This window comes from Stegostoma tigrinum, chromosome 30 (genome assembly GCF_030684315.1).
Source record: "Stegostoma tigrinum isolate sSteTig4 chromosome 30, sSteTig4.hap1, whole genome shotgun sequence".
Lineage (NCBI taxonomy): Eukaryota > Metazoa > Chordata > Chondrichthyes > Orectolobiformes > Stegostomatidae > Stegostoma > Stegostoma tigrinum.
The window spans coordinates 44,467,115-44,490,376 of record NC_081383.1 but is presented as its reverse complement, the minus strand read 5'-3'; the positions used below and the strand labels follow the sequence as shown (position 1 = coordinate 44,490,376).

General features: G+C 48.0%; 1 protein-coding gene across 1 annotated transcript in view; it reads right to left on the bottom strand.

Moving 5' to 3' along the window:
• The window catches only part of LOC125465741 (lipoprotein lipase-like), a 38,121-nt gene that overhangs the window by 5,798 nt on the left and 9,061 nt on the right, over positions 1 to 23,262 (bottom strand). The window contains exons 4-8 of the mRNA XM_048559519.2: positions 20,022 to 20,133; positions 16,720 to 16,953; positions 13,081 to 13,323; positions 5,719 to 5,839; positions 4,416 to 4,649 (exon numbers count right to left, since the gene is read on the bottom strand). Coding sequence (XP_048415476.1) covers positions 4,416 to 4,649; positions 5,719 to 5,839; positions 13,081 to 13,323; positions 16,720 to 16,953; positions 20,022 to 20,133 — 944 coding nt within the window. The remainder of the gene's footprint in view (positions 1 to 4,415; positions 4,650 to 5,718; positions 5,840 to 13,080; positions 13,324 to 16,719; positions 16,954 to 20,021; positions 20,134 to 23,262) is intronic.

The following is a 23,262-nucleotide window of genomic DNA, read 5'->3' as shown; positions in this document are numbered from 1 at the left end:
CGTGACTCCAGACCCACAGCAATGTGGGTGACTCTTAACTGCCACCGAAATAGCCCTAGAAAGCCACCCAGCTATACCTAACTCCACATCTGGGGGCTGGTGCCAATATTCAGAAATGTGCCCCAGACTAGACAAGCACCAGCTTGACAGTCATTCTCACAGAATCATACCTTACAAACAATGTCCCAGGCATCACTATCACTATCACCATCAACGGGTATGTCCTGTTCCATGGGCAGGACAGAGGGATACAGTCGGGTGGGAGTTGCTCTGGGAGTCCTCAAAGTTGACTCCGGACCTCACAAAGTCTCATGGCTTCAGGTAAACATGGGCCAGGAAACTTCCTGCTGATGAATCAGCACTCCTCAATGTTAACATCACTTACAGGAAGCAGGGAGGGTGGCAAGGGTATAGAATGTACTCTGGGTTGGATGAGGTGCTAACCTGGTGAGCTGAAGACTACTTGTGTACCCAGTGTGGACTCCCAGACTCATGGTGATACTCAGCACAAACTCATCTGCTCCATTTGCTTTTACTTTTTCTCTGCTTTTGAAGGACTGTAATGCCGAACTTTTAATCATTTCTTCATTTTTCTAATTTATAAGTAAGATTTTGTACCTAGGTACCTTTATACCTAAGCTGATGTTGGAAATAGCAACTCTGTAAACTTTTCATTTTACTCCTGTACTTGAGTTCACATGACAATAAACACAGAGAAAACGGCAAGTTTTGGGCAGAGCTCAGCAATCCCACAATGCATAGGATCAGAGAAACCTCAAGTGAGTGTGTGGAAGTTGAAATGTTTTTAAATTATTTTACGGGTTCCTACAAGAAGCACTAATCTCTTTCTTTTAAACAATCATAAGGAATCCCGTGTCTTTGTTATAGTCACAACACATAAATGGTTAATTACTCACTGAAGTGACACACATGCCCTTTTATTTGATTTGATTTATTGTCATGTGTACTTAGGTACAGTGAAAAATTTTGTTTTGCGTGCAGTATAGGCAGATCATACCATATGAAGTGCATTAGGGTCATAGAACAGAGTGAAGAATATAATATTACAGCTTCAGAGAGAGAAACAGCGAGATCAACATTAAATTTAAAATGTGAGGTCCATTCAAAAGTCTATTAACAGCAGGGAAGAAGCTGTTCTTGAATCTGTTGGTACGTGCGTTAAGTTTTTGTATCTTCTAACCAATGAAGAGATTGGAAGAGATTATAGCTGGGGTGGGAGGAGTCTTTGATGATGTTGGCTGCCTTCCTGAGGCAGTGAAAAGTGTAGATGCAGTCGGTGGATGGAAGGTTGGCTTTGAAGAAAACTATTGCTGTCCAATGAAGAATGGGGTTGGAGAGGGAAACCTCTCCCCTCCACCTTACCCAACCTTAACAATATACAGCAATATATTTGTACAAACTCCTGTACAGGTCAATTCCCCACTCTATTAGAATAGATTTTACAGAGATATGGGTTGTACTAATGAAATTCAATGAGTAAAATAGCAGCAGTTGAAGCACTTCTGAGAGCTGAGAAATATGAGGTAAGATATCCAACTTGTGTCCTGGGTTTGGGAGCAGCTTTGCTGGTCAACCTCATTACAGACCAACAGCCACAAAAAGCAGGGTTGCACCTGTGAGGAACAGTCTTACATGTTGTGAGCTGAAAATGATATTGTGGGGATTTTTTCAGCAAATGTTCAGGATGTAGAACAATACGGTAACTGCAGGGTGATAATATCACATTGTGACAAATTTAAAGGCATAGTGCCCACTGTGTGTTGGATGGGATAACATTTGTGACTAAAGCTGAGAAGTAGAGCTAAGGCTTGAGTTAGTTAGGTTTGAATTAGAAGAAAGATTTTTAAACATGTTGGCCGTGTGTATTCTGCTGTCTTGAATTTACTGTATTTATCATTCTGTGATCAAAATCTGATTCTGTGTCATAGTTGGCACCCTCCACCCCCCTCACCATCCTAATATCCTTATCCCACGGGTTCAAACATAAATCATCTTCTGTTAACGGTGTGAGCCAGGCTGTTTGGGGATCAGGATATAATATTTCCCAAAGCAGGGACAATAGAACTGGAGATTACAAGGTGTGAAGCTGAAGGTGCATTCAGTAAAATCATGGCTGATCTGATCTCTTAGCAACACTGTAAACTTTTCATTTTACTCCTGTATTTGAGGTCACATGACAATAAACACAGAGAAAACAGCAAGTTTTGGGCAGAGCTCAGCAATCCCACAATGCATAGGATCAGAGAATCCTCAAGTGAGTGTGTGGAAGCTGAAATGTTTCTAAATTATTTTACGGTTACGTACAAGAAGCACTAATCTCTTTCTTTTAAACAATCGTAAGGGATCCCATGTCTTTGTTATAGTCACAACACATAAATGGTTAATTACTCACTGAATGGTTAATTACTCCACTTTCTTCTCTGCCTCCCATATCTATTAAAAATCTCTCTCACTCAGCTCCTTGAATAACGTTAACGGCCCTGCCACTATTGGGAAAGAGAACCCTACAGACCAATGACTCTCTGAGAAGAATTTTAAAAAAAGAATTCTCCTCATCTCCGTCTTATAAGAGAGGCCTGAAACAGTCTCCTCTGGCTCTGGAGTCTCCCAGTAGGGAGAACATTCTATCAGTATCTACCCAGTCAACTCTCCTCAGGATCTTACAGGTTTTGTAATGTGTCCCTACCTAAAACCAGCTCTGATACCTTCACCAATGACCCACAACCATGAACAGAATGAACGGATTGGAGGGCATCTACCCACCAGCCAGTGAGAGATCTGGCGCAGTTACAGGGTGTGAATTTTGAAGGAAATTCTGTTTGTCCACTAACTTCATTGTGGAGTGTTGGGTGTATTGATAACACGCAATGAACATACTAACAAGGGTCATTACACATACATGGAGGAAGTGACTGCAGTGGAGAGGGTACTTTCTCACTGTCTGTAAGGGTGGTAAAGGCAGAAATCCCTCACAACATTTAAGAAGTATTTAGATGTGCACTTGCGATACCCAGGCACTCAAGGCCGTGGAACAAGTGCAGGATTAGAACAGTCAGGTTGAATACTGTTAAGATAACAAAGTGTGGGGCTGGATGAACACAGCAGGCCAAGCAGCATCTCAGGAGTACAAAAGCTATTGTTGAATACTGTGTTCAGTTCTGGTCTCCCTGCGATAGGGAAGATGGTGCTAAACCTAAAGCGGTTCAGAAAATATTTCTAAGGATGTTGCCAGGGTTGAATGGTTAAAGTTATAGGGAGAGGCTGAAAGGGCTGGGGCTATAAATGACCTTGTAGAGGGCTTATAAAATCATGACGGGCACAGATAGTGTGAATAACTAAGATCACTTTCCCAGGGTAGGGGAGTTCAAAACTAGAGGGCATAGGTTTAAGGTGAGGGGTGAAAGATTTAACAAGGAACTGAGGGGCAACATTTTCAGACAGAGAGTGCTTTGTGTATGGAATGATGTGGCAGAAGAAATGGGGGAGACTGGTACAATTAAAACATTTAAAAAGCATTTGGATGGGTACGTGAATAGGAAAGGTTTAGAGGGATATGGGCCAGATGCTGGCAATTGGGACTAGATTAATTTAGGAATCTGGCTGGCATGGATGAGATGGACTGAACGGTCTGTTTCCATGCTGTACAACTCTATGACTCTATGATAGTAGGAACTGCAGGTGCTGGAGAATCTGAGAACACAAGGTATAGAGCTGGATGAACACAGCAGGCCAAGCAGCATCAGAGGAGCAGGAAAGCTGATGTTTCAAGACCTGAAGCCTCAGCTTTCTTGCTCCTTTGAAGCTGCTTGACTGGCTGTGTTCACCCAGCTCTACACCTTGTTATCTATGACTCAATGGTTGTTTTTGGCTGGCCAATGGGTTGAAGGGCCTTTCCCTGTGCTGTAGACCTCTCTGACTGTAAGAGTAGGCCAGCTGGCCCTTTACATCTGCTCTGCCATTCATCAAGATCATGGCTGGTCTGATTTTAACCTGAACTCACAGGAACCGCGATTCATGCATATCCCTGATAATCTTTCATCCTTTTGGTACTCAAGAATTAATCTACCTCAGCCTTTAAAATGTTCAAAGTCTGCCTTAAAAGCTGCCTGCTTTATTCCATTGTTCTGTGAAAGTAACCAAACGCAGGACAACCACCAGAATTGGATGATGGCTTGGATGCTAATGGTGGACAGACACATGGGGGGAAAAGATGGGGGACTGGCAATATGGATAGCACAATGAGTTGAATGGCCTCCTTCTGCACTGTAACAGTTCTGTGATTTTCTAATAAAAGAGAGAGAGAGGGAGGAGGGGGGCAGCCCTCAGGAAATCCCTTGCTCCCCTGCCACCCTGTGAACTTTAGTCAGCAAAGGAACCCAATAGACAGCACCTACCTTTTCTGGGTCTCTCCTGCTTTCACTCGTATCTTTCTGATCTCTAGGTGGTCAGAGGTCTCCTTACTGCTCTCCCAGAACATCAGCGCCGAGAACGAGTTGGTGACCTTCCCCATAATGCTCGACCAGATGGAAGACGAGGATTCCCACTTTAGCTTCACCATCAGTAACTCTCCGATATCGACATCCGTGTGCACTAGGAACGAGTGGGTTCTGTTCGCTAGTATTTCTGGGCTGAGAAATGAGGTGAGAATGTAATTAGAAATTGGGTAGATTCGGGGCTGCAACAGAGAGCTCTTCATAGTCATGGGAAGTTACAATGTCCAAGATGGAATCTTCTGCAAAGTAAATCGTATCATTTCTAATCAACATTGCCAAAATAAAAGAATGAACTCTTTAAAATGAATTGAGTGGAGAAGTTGCATTTCTATAGACCCATTTTAAGGTCTTGGATACACCATTCTTCACTGCCTGAGGATTTTTGAAGAAGTGTTGTTTTACAGGGAAATGCAGCAGCTGATTGCAACACAGCAAGTCTCCACAAAGAGCAATGAGAAATCCAGTAAGTAATCTGTTGGAGCCAATGGGATCACTCCAATGTCCTTCTTCCAATAGGCTTGTGAAATCTTTGGGAGCTACCCAAGAATGGGGGAGCTCAGTTGAACACCTCATCAGTTAGGCAGGACCTTTAAAAGTGCAGCAAACCCTCAATGTATCAGTCAGACTAAGGGGTCACCCATTTAAGACACAGATGATGAGGAATTTTTTCTCTAAATCTATGGAATTCTTTAACGTAGAGGCCTGTTGAGGCCGGGTCATTAAGTATATTCAAGAATCGAGGGTCATGGGGGGAAGAAAGAGGAAAGCGGTGTTATCTTATTGAATGGCAGAGCAGTCACAATGGGCTGAATGGCCTTGTATTCTTACATGCTCTTATGGTCTTGGAGAAAGTGCGCTGCGCTAAAATTTGAGTTCAAAACACAAGAAATCCCAGTTTAAAAAGTTACTATAGTGGTAACCATGTCTAATTGCCATAAAAACCCACCTGGCTCACTGATGGCCTTTGGGGAAGGAAATCTGCCTTGCTTACACAGTCTGGCTTACATGTGACTCCAGACCCACTGCAACGTGGTAACTACCTCCACACTGGCCTTCTCAACTCAAGGGCAGTTTGGGGATGGGCAATAAATACCTGTCTGGCTAGGGATTCCCACATCCCATGAATAAATAAAACAAAATGCCTGACACAAAATGGCATCTAGCTGCTGGCTGGACATGTTGGCACCAGCTATGAGATACTCACACTCGAATAGGGAGGCCTTTCGATTCATTCAAAGTTCCAACTAGTGAAACGAGGAAATTTGTAGATGTCTTGCTTTGTCTGACATCTCTGAAGAAATGCATCTTTAATTGGTAGTGATAAACTGTGAGAGGAAAGAACCATCAATTAATGAGACCAACGGTCAGAAATGTTCACCAGCAAACGACAACATCCTAAAGTGAGATAACAAAGTGTAGAGCTGGATGAAAACAGCAGACCTAGCAGCAACAGAGGAGCAGGAAGGCTGATGGTTCGGGCCTAGACCCTTCCTTAGAAAATTTTCTGGAGATTTTCTGAAGAAGGATCTAGGCCTAAAATCAGAGATAATGGGAACTGCAGATCCTGGAGAATTCCAAGATAATAAAATGTGAGGCTGGATGAACACAGCAGGCCAAGCAGCATCTCAGGAGCACAAAAGCTGACGTTTCGGGCCTAGACCCTTCATCAGAGAGGGGGATGGGGAGAGGGAGCTGGAATAAATAGGGAGAGAGGGGGAGGCGGACCAAAGATGGAGAGTAAAGAAGATAGGTGGAGAGAGTATAGGTGGGGAGGTAGGGAGGGGATAGGTCAGTCCAGGGAAGACGGACAGGTCAAGGAGGTGGGATGAGGTTAGTAGGTAGCTGGGGGTTCGGCTTGGTGTGGGAGGAAGGGATGGGTGAGAGGAAGAACCGGTTAGGGAGGCAGAGACAGGTTGGACTGGTTTTGGGATGCAATGGGTGGGGGGGAAGAGCTGGGCTGGTTGTGTGGTGCAGTGGGGGGAGGGGACGAACTAGGCTGGTTTAGGGATGCAGTAGGGGAAGGGGAGGTTTTGAAACTGGTGAAGTCCACATTGATACCATATGGCTGCAGGGTTCCCAGGCGGAATATGAGTTGCTGTTCCTGCAACCTTCGGGTGGCATCATTGTGGCAGTGCAGGAGGCCCATGATGGACATGTCATCTAGAGAATGGGAGGGGGAGTGGAAATGGTTTGCGACTGGGAGGTGCAGTTGTTTGTTGCGAACTGAGCGGAGGTGTTCTGCAAAGCGGTCTCCAAGCCTCCGCTTGGTTTCCCCAATGTAGAGGAAGCCGCACCGGGTACAATGGATGCAGTATACCACATTGGCAGATGTGCAGGTGAACCTCTGCTTAATGCGCAAAAATTCCATCCCCTATTCCCAATTCCTCCGCCTCCGCCGCATCTGCTCCCACGATAAGACATTCCACTCCCGCACATCCCAGATGTCCAATTTCTTTAAGGACCGCAACTTTCCCCCCACAGTGATCGAGAACGCCCTTGACCGCGTCTCCCGTATTTCCCGCAACACATCCCTCACACCCCGCCCCCGCCACAACCGCCCTAAGAGGATCCCCCTCGTTCTCACACACCAGCCTACCAACCTCCGGATACAACGCATCATCCTCCGACACTTCCGCCATTTACAATCTGACCCCACCACCCAAGACATTTTTCCATCCCCACCCCTGTCTGCTTTCCGGAGAGACCACTCTCTCCGTGACTCCCTTGTTCGCTCCACACTGCCCTCCAACCCCACCACACCCGGCACCTTCCCCTGCAACCGCAGGAAATGCTACACTTGTCCCCACACCTCCTCCCTCACCCCTATCGCAGGCCCCAAGATGACATTCCACATTAAGCAGAGGTTCACCTGCACATCTGCCAATGTGGTAAACTGCATCCATTGTACCCGGTGCGGCTTCCTCTACATTGGGGAAACCAAGCGGAGGCTTGGAGACCGCTTTGCAGAACACCTCCGCTCAGTTCGCAACAAACAACTGCACCTCCCAGTCGCAAACCATTTCCACTCCCCCTCCCATTCTCTAGATGACATGTCCATCATGGGCCTCCTGCACTGCCACAATGATGCCACCCGAAGGTTGCAGGAACAGCAACTCATATTCCGCCTGGGAACCCTGCAGCCATATGGTATCAATGTGGACTTCACCAGTTTCAAAATCTCCCCTTCCCCTACTGCATCCCTAAACCAGCCTAGTTCGTCCCCTCCCCCCACTGCACCACACAACCAGCCCAGCTCTTCCCCCCCACCCACTGCATCCCAAAACCAGTCCAACCTGTCTCTGCCTCCCTAACCGGTTCTTCCTCTCACCCATCCCTTCCTCCCACACCAAGCCGCACCCCCAGCTACCTACTAACCTCATCCCACCTCCTTGACCTGTCCGTCTTCCCTGGACTGACCTATCCCCTCCCTACCTCCCCACCTATACTCTCTCCACCTATCTTCTTTACTCTCCATCTTCGGTCCGCCTCCCCCTCTCTCCCTATTTATTCCAGCTCCCTCTCCCCATCCCCCTCTCTGATGAAGGGTCTAGGCCCGAAACGTCAGCTTTTGTGCTCCTGAGATGCTGCTTGGCCTGCTGTGTTCATCCAGCCTCACATTTTATTATCTAGGCCTAAAATGTCTACTTTCCTGCTCCTCTGATGCTGCTTAGCCTGCTATGTTCATCCAGCTCTACACCCTGTTATCTCAGATTCTCCAGCATCTGCAGTTCCTACCATCTCTGAAACATCCTAAAGTGACTTCACTTCCCAACATCACAGACCAGGACAGAGCTCAGGGGAGTGTTCACTGTCATCTTACACCTCATGAAGCCTCTCCAAGGGGAAACAACGGCCTAGTGGTATTACCACTGGATGTGTTAATCCAGCAACCCAGGAACCCAGGAAGTGTGTTGGGGACCCGGATTTGAATCTCACCATGGCAAATGCTGGAATTTGAATTCAATTTTTAAAAATCTAGAATTAAGAGTCTAATTTTTTTTTATTATTCATTCACAGGTTGAGGACAATGCTGGCTACACAGCATTTATTGCTCATCCCTAATTGCTCAGGGGGGCAGTTAAGAGTCAATCACATCACTGTGAATCAGGGCCTACATGTAGGCCAGACAAGGTGTGATGACAGATTTGCTTCCCTGCAGGACATTAGTGAACAATGAATCTATTGTCAATTGTCCAGAAAAACCCACCTGGTCCCATTGAGGGGAAGAAAGGGCCATCCTTACCTGATCTAGCCTACACGTGACTCCAGGCTTGCAGCAATGTAGTTGACACTCAACTGCCCCTGGCAATTAGAGATGGGCAATAAATGCTGCCCTCATCCATTGAAGGAATAAAACTGACCAGGGGACAGAGAGAGTACAACTGTACAGCCTTCACTCAATCTTTACAGCAGTTCCAAAGATCACCATTTGTCGGCAATGTTGAAATATGCAACACATTCCAAGTGATAGCAGAATTGGATCGGTCTCACATAGCCAGCTTTGTAATTGGTGTTGTTCTGCCAAACAAGTTTGGGAAATAGGATCAAGAAATTGACCTGGGATTGATGGTATTGACATGGCTCAGAGAGAGCATGGGGTAGAGGTAAGAGAACCCATTCCCTTCACAAGCAGAACGGGAGAGAAAGACAGGAATTCCAATCTCCATATACACCAATCATGCAGACAGGGAGGAAGCTTCCCTGTGGGATGTTAAAGTGTTGATCAACGTTTCGGGGGGTATCGAAGATCGGAGGTGATGGGTTAGATTGTTCAGAAACATGCCCTGGCCCCAGTTACATTACAGAGAGGGCAGCACTTCAGAGTTGGATGGATTGTGGTGTCACTTTGATATATGTATTATTGGGTTTAAAACACCCCCAGGGTAGTGTCCCACTCACCCACACTACCCCCAACACCCACCCCGGTAGTGTCCCACTCACACACCCCCCAGGGTAGTGTCCCACTCATCCCCCCCAACCCCCGTAGTGTCCCACTCACCCCCACCACACTCAGGTAGTGTCCCACTCACCCCCATCCCCCCAGGTAGTGCCCCACTCACCCACACCCCCCTGTAGTGTCCCACTCAGCCCTGCCCCCCTCCCCCCGGGTAGTGTCCCACTCACACACCCCAACCCCCGTAGTGTCCCACTCATCCCCCCCAACCCCCGTAGTGTCCCACTCACCCCCACCACACTCAGGTAGTGCCCCACTCATTACCCCCCCACTCCTCTCGGGTAGTGTCCCACTCACCCACACCCCCCTGTAGTGTCCCACTCAGCCCTGCCCCCCTCCCCCCGGGTAGTATCCCACTCACACACCCCCCAGGGTAGTGTCCCACTCATCCCCCCCAACCCCCGTAGTGCCCCACTCACCCCCACCACACCCAGGTAGTGCCCCACTCATTACCCCCCCACTCCTCTCGGGTAGTGTCCCACTCACCCACTCACCCACACACCCCTGTAGTGTCCCACTCAGCCCTGCCCCCCTCCCCCCGGGTAGTATCCCACTCACACACCCCCCAGGGTAGTGTCCCACTAGTCCCCCCCACCCCCCGTAGTGGCCCACTCACCCACACCACCCTCAACCCTCGGGTAGTGACCCACCCATCACCCCCCCACCCCGTTGTGTCCCACTCACCCACACCCCCCATGCACCCAGGTAGTGCCCCACTGATTACACCCCCCCATCCCCCCGAGTAGTGCCCACTCACCCACACACCCCCGTAGTCTCCCACTCAGCCCCCCGCCCCTGCCCCCGGGTAGTGTCCCACTCATCCCCGCCCCATCCCCCCGAGTAGTGTTCCATTCACCCACACCACCCCCCCAGGGTAGTGTCCCACTCTCATACCCCCCCAGGGTAGTGTCCCACTCTCATACCCCCCCTCCTCCTGGGTAGTGTCCCACTCATCCCCCCCACCCGCCGTAGTGTCCTACTCACCCCCACCAACCTCAACCCCCGGGTAGTGGCCCACTCACAGCCCCCCACCCCTGTAGTGTCCCACTCACCCACCCACTCTCCCATCCCCCCGAGTAATGCCCCACTCATTGCACCCCCACTCCCCCTGAGTAGTGTCCCACTCACCCACACTCCCCCATCCCTCCAGGTAGCGTCCCACTCTCCCACAACCCCCCATTACCCCCGGTAGTGCCCCACTCATTACACCCCCCCTCCCCCCGCGTAGCGTCCCACTCTCCCACATATCCCGAGACGGAGGGCGAGACAGAAACAGGGAGGGCAAGAGAACAAGTAACAAACGTTGCAATAGAGCAGGCGCGATGGGCCAAATGGCTTTATCCTGCTCCCAGCATCTGTGTTTCTACCGACAACGGGAAGAATGTACAACATTGACCACAGGACCCCACTCCCTCTGTAACTCCCAAGTCAAACCAATTGCCTGTGTGAGCAATGTGATAAACAAGCACCTCAATGTTACCCGTGCTCAGGGCCCGAGCCTGGGAGGCTGCAACTGACTGTGTTCAAGCCCAGGACTGAACGTCTTCCTGAGGTGTGGTGCCTAATGAGGTCGTAAACCTTCTAAAGTAAACAGGCTAAATTGGCCCAAATGCCTTTGCTGATTGGATGAGGTCTGACTGCAGAGTCATTGCAATGTGCTAAATATTGTAACTGAAGATTTCTCAAAGATGGCTATCAGCCAAAGATCAGGGACCCTGGATCCAGTGCCAAGAACAAATAAACTCACAAGAGAGGGAAGCATTTATTTACTTGTCACTCCGGGCAAAGGGAGGTGGATAGACTGAGCATGTGGATTGTTGGAAGATCTGAATCCAGTGGCTACAACCTCAAAACAAAACCCACCAAGAGGTCAGAGACCACAATCATGGTGACATTCAATCAATCGATCACAGCCGGTTGCGAATCTGTGCAGTGCGAAGCAAGCTCAACACAGATCACAGTTGGAGCCTCAGTCTAATGGACTGTGCTGGGATTGGGGGTGGGGGGAGGGGTTGTGGACATAGGCCAGGCCTTGTCCCAGAGAAGGCTTGCAGACTGGAACCAGAGCTACAGTCTGAGTTGAGCCAGGATTGGTCAGAATAGGCCATGGGGCAATGGAAAGGTGACTTTGGATAGTCAGAGGTCCTGGTCTCAACAGTTTATAAAGCACTGCAGGGAATAAAATGGCAGTGAGGCAGCCAGGGAGCAAAGGAATAGTCTGACTGAAGCATTAACACCAAGGGACAAGGTGACTGTAACACCATGTGCAATCAACCTGTGTTGACTCATCATCCCTTGACATTCAATGGCTTTACCATCACTGAATACCCCATTATCAACAACTTTGGGGTTACCATTGGCCAGAAACTCAAACAGACTCACCGCTGGTCAGCACGGTGGCCCAGTGGTCAGCACTGCAGCCTCGCAGCACCAGGGACCCGGGTTCAACTCCATCCTCGGGCGATTGTCTGCATGGAGTTTGCACATTCTCCCCGCGTCTGCACGGGCCTCCCCCGGGTGCTCTGGTTTCCTCCCACAGTCCAAAGGTGTGCAGGTTATGTGGATTGGCCATGGGAAATGCAGGGCTATAGTGATAGGGTAAGTGACTGGGCCTGGGCTAGGTGCATTTCAGAGGGTTAGTGTGGACTCAATGGGCTGAATGGCCTGCTTCCACACTGTAGGAGTTTTAGGAATACTGTAGTGAGTCACTTCTTGACTCCTCAAAACCTGTCCACCATCTACAAGGCACAAGTCAGGAGTGTGATGGAATACTCCCCACTTGCCTGGATGAATGCAGACCCAACAACACTCAAGATGCTTGACACCATCCAGGACAAAGCAACCCACTTGATTGACACCACATCCATAAGCATCCACTCCCTCCAGCACTGATGCTCAGTAGCAACAGTGTGTACAATCTACAAAATGCACTGCAGTAATTCACCAAAGATCCTCAGACAGCACCTTCCAAACCCACGACCCCTTCCATCTAGAAGGTGAAGGGCAGCAGATACACAAGGAAAGAGCCACCTTCAGGTTCTCCTCCAAGCCACTCACCGTCTTCGCTTGGAAATGTATCACTGTTCCTTCAGTGTCACTGGGTCAGAATCCTGGAATTCCCTCCCTAAGGGCATTGTGGGCGTACGCTACCTTGCTGACCAAAACTCAACAAAGGAGGAATTCTGAGACAATACAGTGTGGAGCTAGAAGAACACAGCAGGCCAGGCAGCATCAGAGGAGCAGGAAAGCTGACGTTTCAGGTCCAGAACTTCGTCTTTCCTGCTCCTCTAATGTTGCCTGGCCCGCTGTGTTCTTCCAGCTCCACACTGTTATTTCTGACTCCAGCATTGACAGCTCTTACTATCAAAGGAGGGATTCTGATTGGTTCAGGCATTGGGATAATGAATTGTAACGAGGAGGTGCTAATTCCAGGAATGAAAAAGACTAAACAAAGCATTTAATAAAATGCTTTTGCTGATACGACATTCAGCAGCTAAGCTGGCTCATTGAAAGAGGGCCTTCTTGTCCATACAATCACAGTCACATCCTGTTCCTAACTGACAGCTGACCATGGGCTGTGTTGGAGGGGGTGCAGCTGGCTAGGACACTGACCTCGGAAGGGCATGTCTGCCCCGGTCTTCAGGTACATGCGGCCGCTCCTCTTTGTGCGGATTCTCCGAACATCATAGCCCACCTTGTTACAGCGGTTCTTCCTGCAACTCAGGCACACTCCCTTCTCGAAGGTCTCCTGGTTGGAGCAGCGATAGGCCATGCTTGGAGAGTTCTCATTGAGGAGCGAGTCAATAAACAGGTGGATGGCACGCTCATGCTGGCATTTAATGGCATCAGCCACAGCTGTGGAAAGGCAAAGTGGCAATTTGAGAGTGTGGGAAGGCACTTAATGGGAGATGGGTGTGAGTGCATGTGTGTATGTGTCTCAGTCTGCGCCAGTCTGTATGTGTCTCTCTCTATCTCTCCCTGTATCTGTGTATGATTATGTGCCTGAATGTGCTCAGAGATAATGGGAACTGCAGATGCTGGAGAATCCAAGATAACAAAGTGTGAAGCTGGATGAACACAGCAGGCCAAGCAGCATTTCAGGAGCACAAAAGCTGACATTTCGGGCCTAGACCCTTCATCAGAGAGCCTCTCTGATGAAGGGTCTAGGCCCGAAACGTCAGCTTTTGTGCTCCTGAGATGCTGCTTGGCCTCCTGTGTTCATCCAGCTTCACACTTTGTTACCTATGTGCCTGAATGTGCACTGACTCACTGACAGGCACCATCACCCCAAGCTAGTCTAGTCCCACCTGTCTGCATTTGGCCCATATCCCTCCAACCCTTTCCTATTCACGTACTTATCCAAATGTCTTATCAAGTCAGTTCAGGTACAAGACACGGTTGAATGGTATTTATTTTCATACTAGGAGTGTGGCCATCAACAGATGAGTTGCAGTTGTAAATTAAAACATGAGGGTGTGATGACATTGCAGCCACTGAGACATAGCTGAGAGAGGGGCAGGATTGGCAGCTCGATATTCCAGGCTACACAATCTTCATGCGGGAAAGCAAAGGAGGGAAGAGAGAAGAAGGTGTTGCAATTAGGCTCAGGGAAACTATTACAGCAACAAGGAGGGATACATCTTAGAAAACTCCTTAAATAAACCCAGATGGGTAAAACTAGAAGACCAGGTCAGGAAGCAAGTTTCAGGGAAGTGTAAAAGTTATAGGTTTGTGTTAGCAGGGGCTTCCAACTTCCCCAACATTAACTGTGGCTGTCATAGTGTGAAAGGTTTAGAAGAATTTTTTAAAATACATCCAGGACAGATTTTTAAGCCACTATGTAGTGCCCCATCAAGGGAAGGGCAGAGGTGCTGGTCTGAACTTTAGGTAACAAAGCTGGGCACATGGTTGAAGTGTCAGTGCATTCTCCAACAAGTTGTCATAACTCTTTTAAATTCATGTTTGCACCTGAACTGACTCGATAAAAACACATTTGGATAAGTGTGTAAACAGGAAAGGTTTGGAGGGATATGGGCTAAACACAGGCAGTGGGGCCAGAGATAATGGGAGCTGCAGATGCTGGAGAATCCACGATAACAAAAGGTGTGGGGCTGGATGAACACAGCAGGCTAAGCAGCATCTTAGGTGCAGGAAAGCTGATGTTTCAGGCCTAGACCCTTGGGAACGTGGTTGGCATGGACTGGTTGGACTGAAGGGTCTATTTCTGTGCTGCATGTCAAACAGTCGCTGCTTCATAACTTGGCAAATGCTGGGTTTTTAGCTAAACCTCGCATTACTCAATGCTTCATTCACCAGCAGTTTTCAGTCAGGGTCAGTGACCAGCATTAAGCTGCTCTACAGTGGACAGGACATACACCTTGGGGTTGGAAGGTTGTGGGATCTACTCCCACTCCAGACATTAGAATCCAGGCTGAGACTGGGAGTGGAGCAGTACACTGCTGGAAGGTGTTACAACAGTGGGTCAGAACCCAAAATACTACAGGCATTTTTAGCACTTAATTCCAAATTATGTTTTTAAAGAGAGAATTACAAGAGACAATACCTGCAGATGTTAAAAAATACTTCTGCATGGGCCTGATGGCCATAAACCTTAAAGGTATCAAAGAAATTAAAAACAGACGGTGGCTCAGTGGTTAGCACTGCTGCCTCACAGCTCCAGGGACCCAGATTCAGTTCCACCCTCGGGCGCCTGTCTGTGTGGAGTATGCACATTCTCCCCGTGTCTGCATGGGTTTCTTCCCACAGTCCAAAGATGTGCAGGTTTGGGTGGATTGGCCATGCTAAATTGGCCAGTGTCCAGTGCTGAGTAGGAAAGGTGGATTAGCCATGGGAAACGCAGGGTTAGGGGGGAGCGAGTCTGGTTGGGGGGGCCGTTCAGAGTTGATGTGGACTTGTTGGGCTGAATGGCCTTTTACCACACTGAACAGATTCTATTTACAAAAAGATAATATGGGGCTGCTCACTGCAGCAATTCAGACGTTGTGAATTAAGTTCTAAACTGCTGAATGGGTCATCTGAGCCTGAATTTGACATGTGCACCTGCTTGTATTTGAGCGTTGTGTGTTACTATTGTCAGGAAGAACAATCCCCTGGTCACCTCAGGGTTGTAGGTAAAAACAGTCTGTTTCTTGAGTTTATCTAGTGCGTTTCCCTCTGATGTGTTTGGGTTGTCCCCTTTATTCCTTCTGTGTAGCGTGGGGATTATAGTTTGTTGGATGGCTTGTTGTAATGAACAACAGGGACAACCTGAAAGCACCAGAGCGAAAAGCACTAGATAAACTCAGGAAAGACAAGAACATCATAACCCTACCAGCAGGCTAACAGCACATGGCTGTCATTATGAACATGAATGAAAACAAGCCAGTTCAGTGAGCAAGTCAACAACCTCAAAACAAAGGAACTACAATCAGCATAGAAAACCAAAAACCTCATGGATCATCTGTTCACTGCCAACAGTAACCTGACTTGTACAACTCCCCAGTATCCATAAGGTTGTCTACTCCGTTGTTCATTAAAAATTCAGAGGCTGGCCTACTTCTTTTGCTAAACTGTGCCTTTTGGGAGTCACCTATTTCTAATTTGCTGGTATGTCTGTTATATTACCACTTCTTATTTCTAGTGATTAATAAACTCACACTTCTTGTTAATTACAGACAGCCTGATCTATTTGGCTCTTTTGAAAACGGAAGTTCATTCGAAGTTGGGAGAAAGGTGTCTACAAAGAAGGGAACCTTTTCCCAGTTAATTTTTGTTAGAAAAAGAAGTAAGGGGCTGTGTCAATAAAGAAGGGGAGCCAGTTCATCCTTGGAATTAAATAGTTTGGGATATACCATCCGCAACTGCAACAAGTTGGGGATCCATGCCTGGGGTCTGGTCGTATCAAGAGTCAGCACTGAGGGAGCGCCGCACTGTCGGAGCGACAGCGCTGAGGGAGCGCCGGACTGTCAGACGGTCAGTGCTGAGGGAGCGGGCACTGTCGGAGGGTCAGCTCTGAGGAAGGGCCACACCGTCGGAGTGTCAGCGCTGAGGAAGCGCTAAGTATGACCACAGCATATGCGACTGCTAATACTAATGGGACCGTTCTGTGTACGTCCATAACAGTGACCACATTTTAAAAAGACATCATTGGATGTAAAGTGCTTTGGGGAGTCCTGAGATAATAAAAGGGGGCTATATAAATGGAGGCTCTTCCTCTTCCATTGAGAAACCAATGACTGCTTTTCCCCTCACCGTACACTCCTTGTGATCTCATGTTTCCCAATATTCTTCCCAAGCTGCATCCCGGCTGGAAGCTGCCTCCGTTCGGATAGATATCCACATGGCCCACAGGCTGCTGGATCCCAATGCTCCGCCCCAGGGATCCCCGGGTGAACGTGTGAAGAGCATCCACAAAGACAGCATCATCTGGAGATAGACGACGATGTGCCTCAGCCCCTTCAAATTCCGGCCCTGCTGGGTCCAAGCCTGCGGTACAGGGGGTAAAAATACAACACCAATATCAGTTACACAGGCCCAAACGCAGCCCAGATTAGCCCTATCGGTCACACAGGCCCAAACACAGCCCAGGTTGGCCCCATCAGTTACACAGGCCCAAACACAGCCCAGGTTGGCCCCATCGGTTACACAGGCCCAAACACAGCCCAGGTTGGCCCCATCGGTTACACAGGCCCAAACACAGCCCAGATTAGCCACATGTGTCACAAAGGCCCAAACATAGCCCAGGTTAGCCCCATCGGTTACACTGGCCCAAACACAGTTCTGTAGCAAAAGTAAAAATAGTTCATGAATCTGAAATGCAAACAGATAAATATGTTATAACAAGGTGTAGAGCTGGGTGAACACAACAGGCCAAGCAGTAGCAGAAGAGCAGGAAAGCTGACATTTCGGCCTAGACCCTTCTTCAGAACATCTCTGAAGAGATCATTTTTCATAACATCAACTTTGCTGAAAGTCACTGACTCCTCTCACACTCACTGAAGTCCCACACTCACCAATCACGAACCACTACCCCCACACTCACTGTGACACTCCTTCTGCACCACAATGTTCACTGATCCCCTCTCCCTCAATGCAGGGGTCTCCTTTTCTTTTGTCAAGGGCTTTTGAGATTTTCTGGGGCTAATTTCTGATTTTCAGGGGCTGCCTCTTCATATCCCAATGAGAATGTGAATCCATCATGTGATAATTATCAATAATAATAAATGCTGTTATCATTTGTGTTGTCATTTGTGCATTTGGACTCACATTGAAGTAGAATTAGAAGAATTCATCAATAATTATCAGCCCTCCAATAAAACCAAATCCACAACAGATAAGGTAAACATTAATTTCTTCGCCCCCATGCTGAACAGTGTAATAAAGAAAACAGAAACAAATTAGCAACTAAAGTTTATTTCAAATTAACTGACAGACATCTCTGCACAAAAACCAAAACATGTTTTACAAATAAACCAATATCCTAAACACACCTTCCACAGACTAGTTTTGCAAAAAACTGGAAGACTTTAGGTAATTACAATCTTCTTTACTGCACCTCTGATCTCAAATTTAGGACTAAATTCAACAATTGACAGAATTCATTACACTACAATTCTTTACATTGTTTCCAAGTATGGGTAGCTTGCGAGCTTACAATACCCTAAACTAGAGATTCCACTTTTATTTCCAACTAATTCATTAGCTTAGTGGTTTTAAGATTTTCTGACTTGAAGTTATATATGTATTCTTCCTCGGAAAAATTTAAAACGGTCTCTCGCCTTTCCAGCCTGTTCTTGCAGACTCTCTCACCCCCAAAATTTCCATTGGAAGTCCCTCACTCCTAACTTCCACCCCCAACCATATCTTCTGCCTTGGTTGATGATTGGTTCACAGTGAACTTATCAGTAGCAAGCAAAGGAGAGGATCAGCCTGTGATTGGTGGATCATACCCTCACTGGTTCAGTCCACTTTATTGGTGGGGGTGATTTTGCTCTGACTCATTCACACTGTGGCTAAACTTTCCTCAGTATTTTGGGCTGTGGGAGGTAAATTTCCCCCATCAGCCCTCCACTGGTATATTTGAGCATTGCTGCTCATACCAAGCCTTCTCCTCAGCACTCACACTGAAGTTAAGCTGGAACATATAGACATATATGGAACATATATGCCTAGACCAGGACCCAGACTCAACGAGACCACAACCCAAGTTGGAGGCATGAGGACGAGCTCAGCCAACTGGAGGAGAGTGGGGATGGTTAAGGTCTTTGCTCCAGGAAGAAGCAGAGAGCCCTCAGACGCTCCTGGTGGGAATGGTATGTCCACGGTAAAGAGTCCGCAGCTGGAACCTGCAAACTGGAAGAGTTGAAACCAGCATAAGGTGTCAGAGGAATCACGGATGTACATGGGCAGGGACTGGGCCAGGAAGAGAAGACTGAGTCACGGTAGGAAGAGATAAGTTCTGAGGGACTGGGGCAGGAGCAGGTACATATCCAGACACATATTCCCCTCCCCTCCCTTATCTCTCTCCGGGACACCCTGGTCCACTCTTCCTTCACCCCAACTCGTCCCCACAGCTCTATGGCACCTTCCCCTGCAACTGCCGAAGGTGTGACACCTGCCCAATAACCTCCTCCCTCCCCCGATCCAAGGGCCCAAACCTATCTTTACGGTGAAACAGCACTTTACTTGCACTTCCCACAATCTAGTCTACTGTATTCGCTGCTCACAATGTGGTCTCCTCTACACTGGGGAAACAAAGCTTAGACTGAGTGACCGCCTCACAAAAAAGACCCTGAACTACCTGTTGCCTGCCACTTTAACACAGCACCCTGTTCCCTGGCCAACATCTCTGCCTCAGGCTTGATGTAGTGTTCCAGCAAAGCTCAGTTCAGGCTGGAAGAACAGCACTTCATTTTCCACTTGGTGACCCTACAGCCCTCTGAACTCAATATCGAGCTCAATAATTTTAGGGCCTAAACTCTCCCATGTCCTAGCCCCCACACTACACACCAGGCCTTGTTACCACATGAAGTGCCATTACAAACTATCTACTGTTAGCCACTAATAGTCCTCATTAACAACTATTCACCCTCCCAGCCTGATCGTTAGCAACTCTTTCAGTCCAACTGCTGTTCTCTAAATAAAAACTGAAAGAACTGCAGATGCCGTAAATCAACATCAAAAACAAAGTTGCTGGAAAAGCTTTTTTCTGATGAAGGGTATAGGCCCGAAACATCAGCTTTTGTGCTCCTAAGATGCTGCTTGGCCTGCTGTGTTCATCCAGCTCCACACTTTGTTATCTTTGTGCTAGAAAAGCTCAGCAGGTCTGGCAGCATCTGTGAAGGCAAAAACAGAATTAACGTTTCAGGTCCAGTCTCCCGAAACGTTAACTCTGTTTTCTCCTTCACAAATGCTGCCAGACCTGCTGAGCTTTTCCAGCAACTTTGTTTTTGGTTAGACCTCAACACGGACTGTCCTGGACCGCGACCCGGGCTGAACTGGACCACGACCCAGACTGAACTAGACTGTGACCCGGACTGGATGAATACTGTCACCTGTTATCCGCCCCACTCTGTAGGGCACGTAATTCCCTGCATATCCGGCCACGTGTGCCCCGAGACTGTATCCCAACATATGGACTTCTTCAGAGGGAAAGTTCAGCTCCTCCTAAAGAGAGGAAAAGATTTAAAAAAACGCTTATTCCTTCACTTCATCTCAACAGCATTGCTCAAGTTGGAGCAGGCCATTCAGCCCCTCGGCTTATTAACACGGGAATAGGAGGGCTGGTTATCAACTCTTTCAGTCCAACTGCTCTTCTCTAAATAAAAACTGAAAGAACTGCGGATGCTGTAAATCAGGAACAAAAACAAAGTCGCTGGAAAAGCTCAGCAGGTCTGATAGCATCTGTGAAGAAAAAAAACAGAGTTAATGTTTCGGGTTTGCTCACTTTTAATCCATTACATTGGGGATAATTTTTAAAATTCTAAACAGAAGTAAAGTTTGAGTTGTCAATCTCACCGCTCACTGAACCGCACAAATCAACTTAAACTCAATGGTCTCTCAATGTTGACCCTCAACTTGTGATCTAATCGGTATATACAAGGACACAGGCAGGTGTTGCACGTCTCTGATCCTCGAGTAAAAACTATTTGAAGCATATTCCCAACCACAGGATAGGGAGAGATTTGTTGGTTTCTGGGAGAGATTTGAACCTGCCCCTGGACACAGTCAGTCAGTCTCATTGAGTCAGCCACAATCAGTGGAAGTGCTGTGGTTGAAGACAGTCATCTTAACTCCAGCATCAGCACAGAACTGAACAGGCTATTCAACAGATAGGCACACACAGGGAAAATAAAGGAATGACCGAACATTGCAAACTGGCACATTCCAAGGTCCAGGACGACGTGCTGAGGGACACACTAAAGCTTGGGGCAGCTGCTGCCCCATGGGGAACTGCCACTGCCTGAGGTCTTCCTGCTGAAGGTAAAAGGGAGTCTGTTCGGATATTGGACCCTCCTATTATCCCAAATATATGTAATTATTTGTACTGTGTGTTCTAAGAGAGGTCTGTCTTTTTTTGGATAGAGTCAAAGTCCAACGTTTTGTTTATTTACTTGACTTGCAACTGTACAGAACCAAATTACTTTTGTAACAATGTACGTACACAAAGAGATGTTTTCATGAATAAAGTATATTTTTAACATTAAAACAAAGCATGAAATACCTTTGATAAGACCACGAGCTACAGAGACAATTACCAGATTTTCAATCAGTCCCTGGGCGTTCACTCTCTGGGTTAGTAGTTCCCAGGCAGTCAATATCTGGTCAGGTGTCCTCAACTGGACAGTGTGTGTCACTTGGTCAGTTACAGTAACAGCATGAGCTGACCATTATATTACATGGGAACCTCTGTATTGAACTTTCCGGGGATCAGAGCCTGCATTTGACCATTGTAAAGCTAAATCCAATCTCTCCAGAATAACTCTTGTAATGCCCCAGCAACAGACTCGCCCCAGCCATCACTATAGGAATGAACAAACCAGCCCCTTGCTCCCAAGAGGAGCTCGAACAGTTCACCAACACCTTCCACCCCAACCTCAAGTTCACCTGGGCCATCTCCAACACATCCGTCACCTTCCTGGACCTCTCCGTCTCCATCTCAGGTAACCAGCTAGAAACTGATGTCCATTTCAAACCCACTGACTCCCACAGCTACCTAGAATATACCTCCTCCCACCCACCCTCCTGCGAAAATTCCATCCCCTATTCCCAATTCCTTCGCCTCTGCTACATCTGCTCCCAGGATGAGGCATTTCACTCCCGCACATCCCAGTTGTCCGCATTCTTCAAGGATCACAACTTCCCCCCCCCGCAGTGGTCAAGAGCGCCCTAGACCGTGTCTCCCGCATTTCCCGCAACACATCCCTCACACCCCGCCCCCACAATAACCGCCCTAAGAGAATTCCCCTCATCTTCACATACCACCCCACCAACCTCCCGGATACAACGCATCATCCTCCGACACTTCCGCCATCTACAATCCGACCCCACCACTCAAGACATTTTTCCATCCCCACCTTTGTCTGCTTTCCGGAGAGACCACTCTCTCCACGACTCCCTTATCTGCTCCACACTCCCCTCCAACCCCACCACACCCGGCACCTTCCCCTGCAACCGCAGGAAGTGCTATACTTGCCCCCACACCTCCTCCCTCACCACCAACCCAGGCCCCAAGATGACTTTCCATAACAGGCAGATGTTCACCTGCACATCTGCCAATGTGGTATACTGCATCCACTGTACCCGTGTGGCTTCCTCTACAGTGGGGAAACCAAATGGAGGCTTGGGGACCGCTTTGCAGAACACCTACGCTCAGTTTGCAATAAACAGCTGCACCTCCCAGTCGCAAACCATTTTAACTCCCCCTCCCATTCTTTGGACGACATGTCCATCATGGGCCTCCTGCAGTGCCACAATGATGCCACCTGAAGGTTGCAGGAACAGCAACTCATATTCTGCTTGAGAGCCCTGCAGCCCAATGGTATCAATGTGGACTTCACAAGCTTCAAAATCTCCCCTTCCCCCACTGCATCCCAAAACCAGCCCAGCTTGTCCCCACCTCCCTAACCTGTTCTTCCTCTCACCTATCCCCTACTCCCACCTCAAGCCACACCTCCATTTCCCACCTACCAACCTCATCCCGCCTCCTTAATCTGTCCATCCTCCCCGGACTGACCTATTCCCTCTCCACCTCCCGACCTATACTCTCCTCTCCACCTATCTTCTCCTCTATCCATCTTTGGTCCACCTCCCCCTCTCTCCCTATTTATTTCAGAACCCTCTCCCCTTCCCCCTCTCTGATGAAGGGTTGAGGCCCGAACCACCAGCTTTTGTGCTCCTGAGATGCTGCTTGGCCTGCTGTGTTCATCCAGCTTCACGCATTGTTATTCGGTCAATGAAGCTGGCTGAGAGAATGATCGGCTCAGAGATCTGATCTCTTTCTTTCTAATACTCCTCAGACCCAACACATCACCAGCTCAGACTCTGCCCCCATCTGACTCTGCCCCCTTAGACTCCCCCTCCCAATCTGCAGCTCATCCTCACATAGAGCATTGCCCCCATTTGGAAGGAAAATAGGGATTGAGAATGAGAAGCTAACAAATAATCACCTTCCCTGGCTAAAGGCTATGATCCATTAATTGTTATTTTCCAGCTGAGGAGCTAATGATATTTCACAATCTCTAATTTCAATCTTTTCCCAAACTAGGTCTTAAAAATAACAATCAACCACTTATC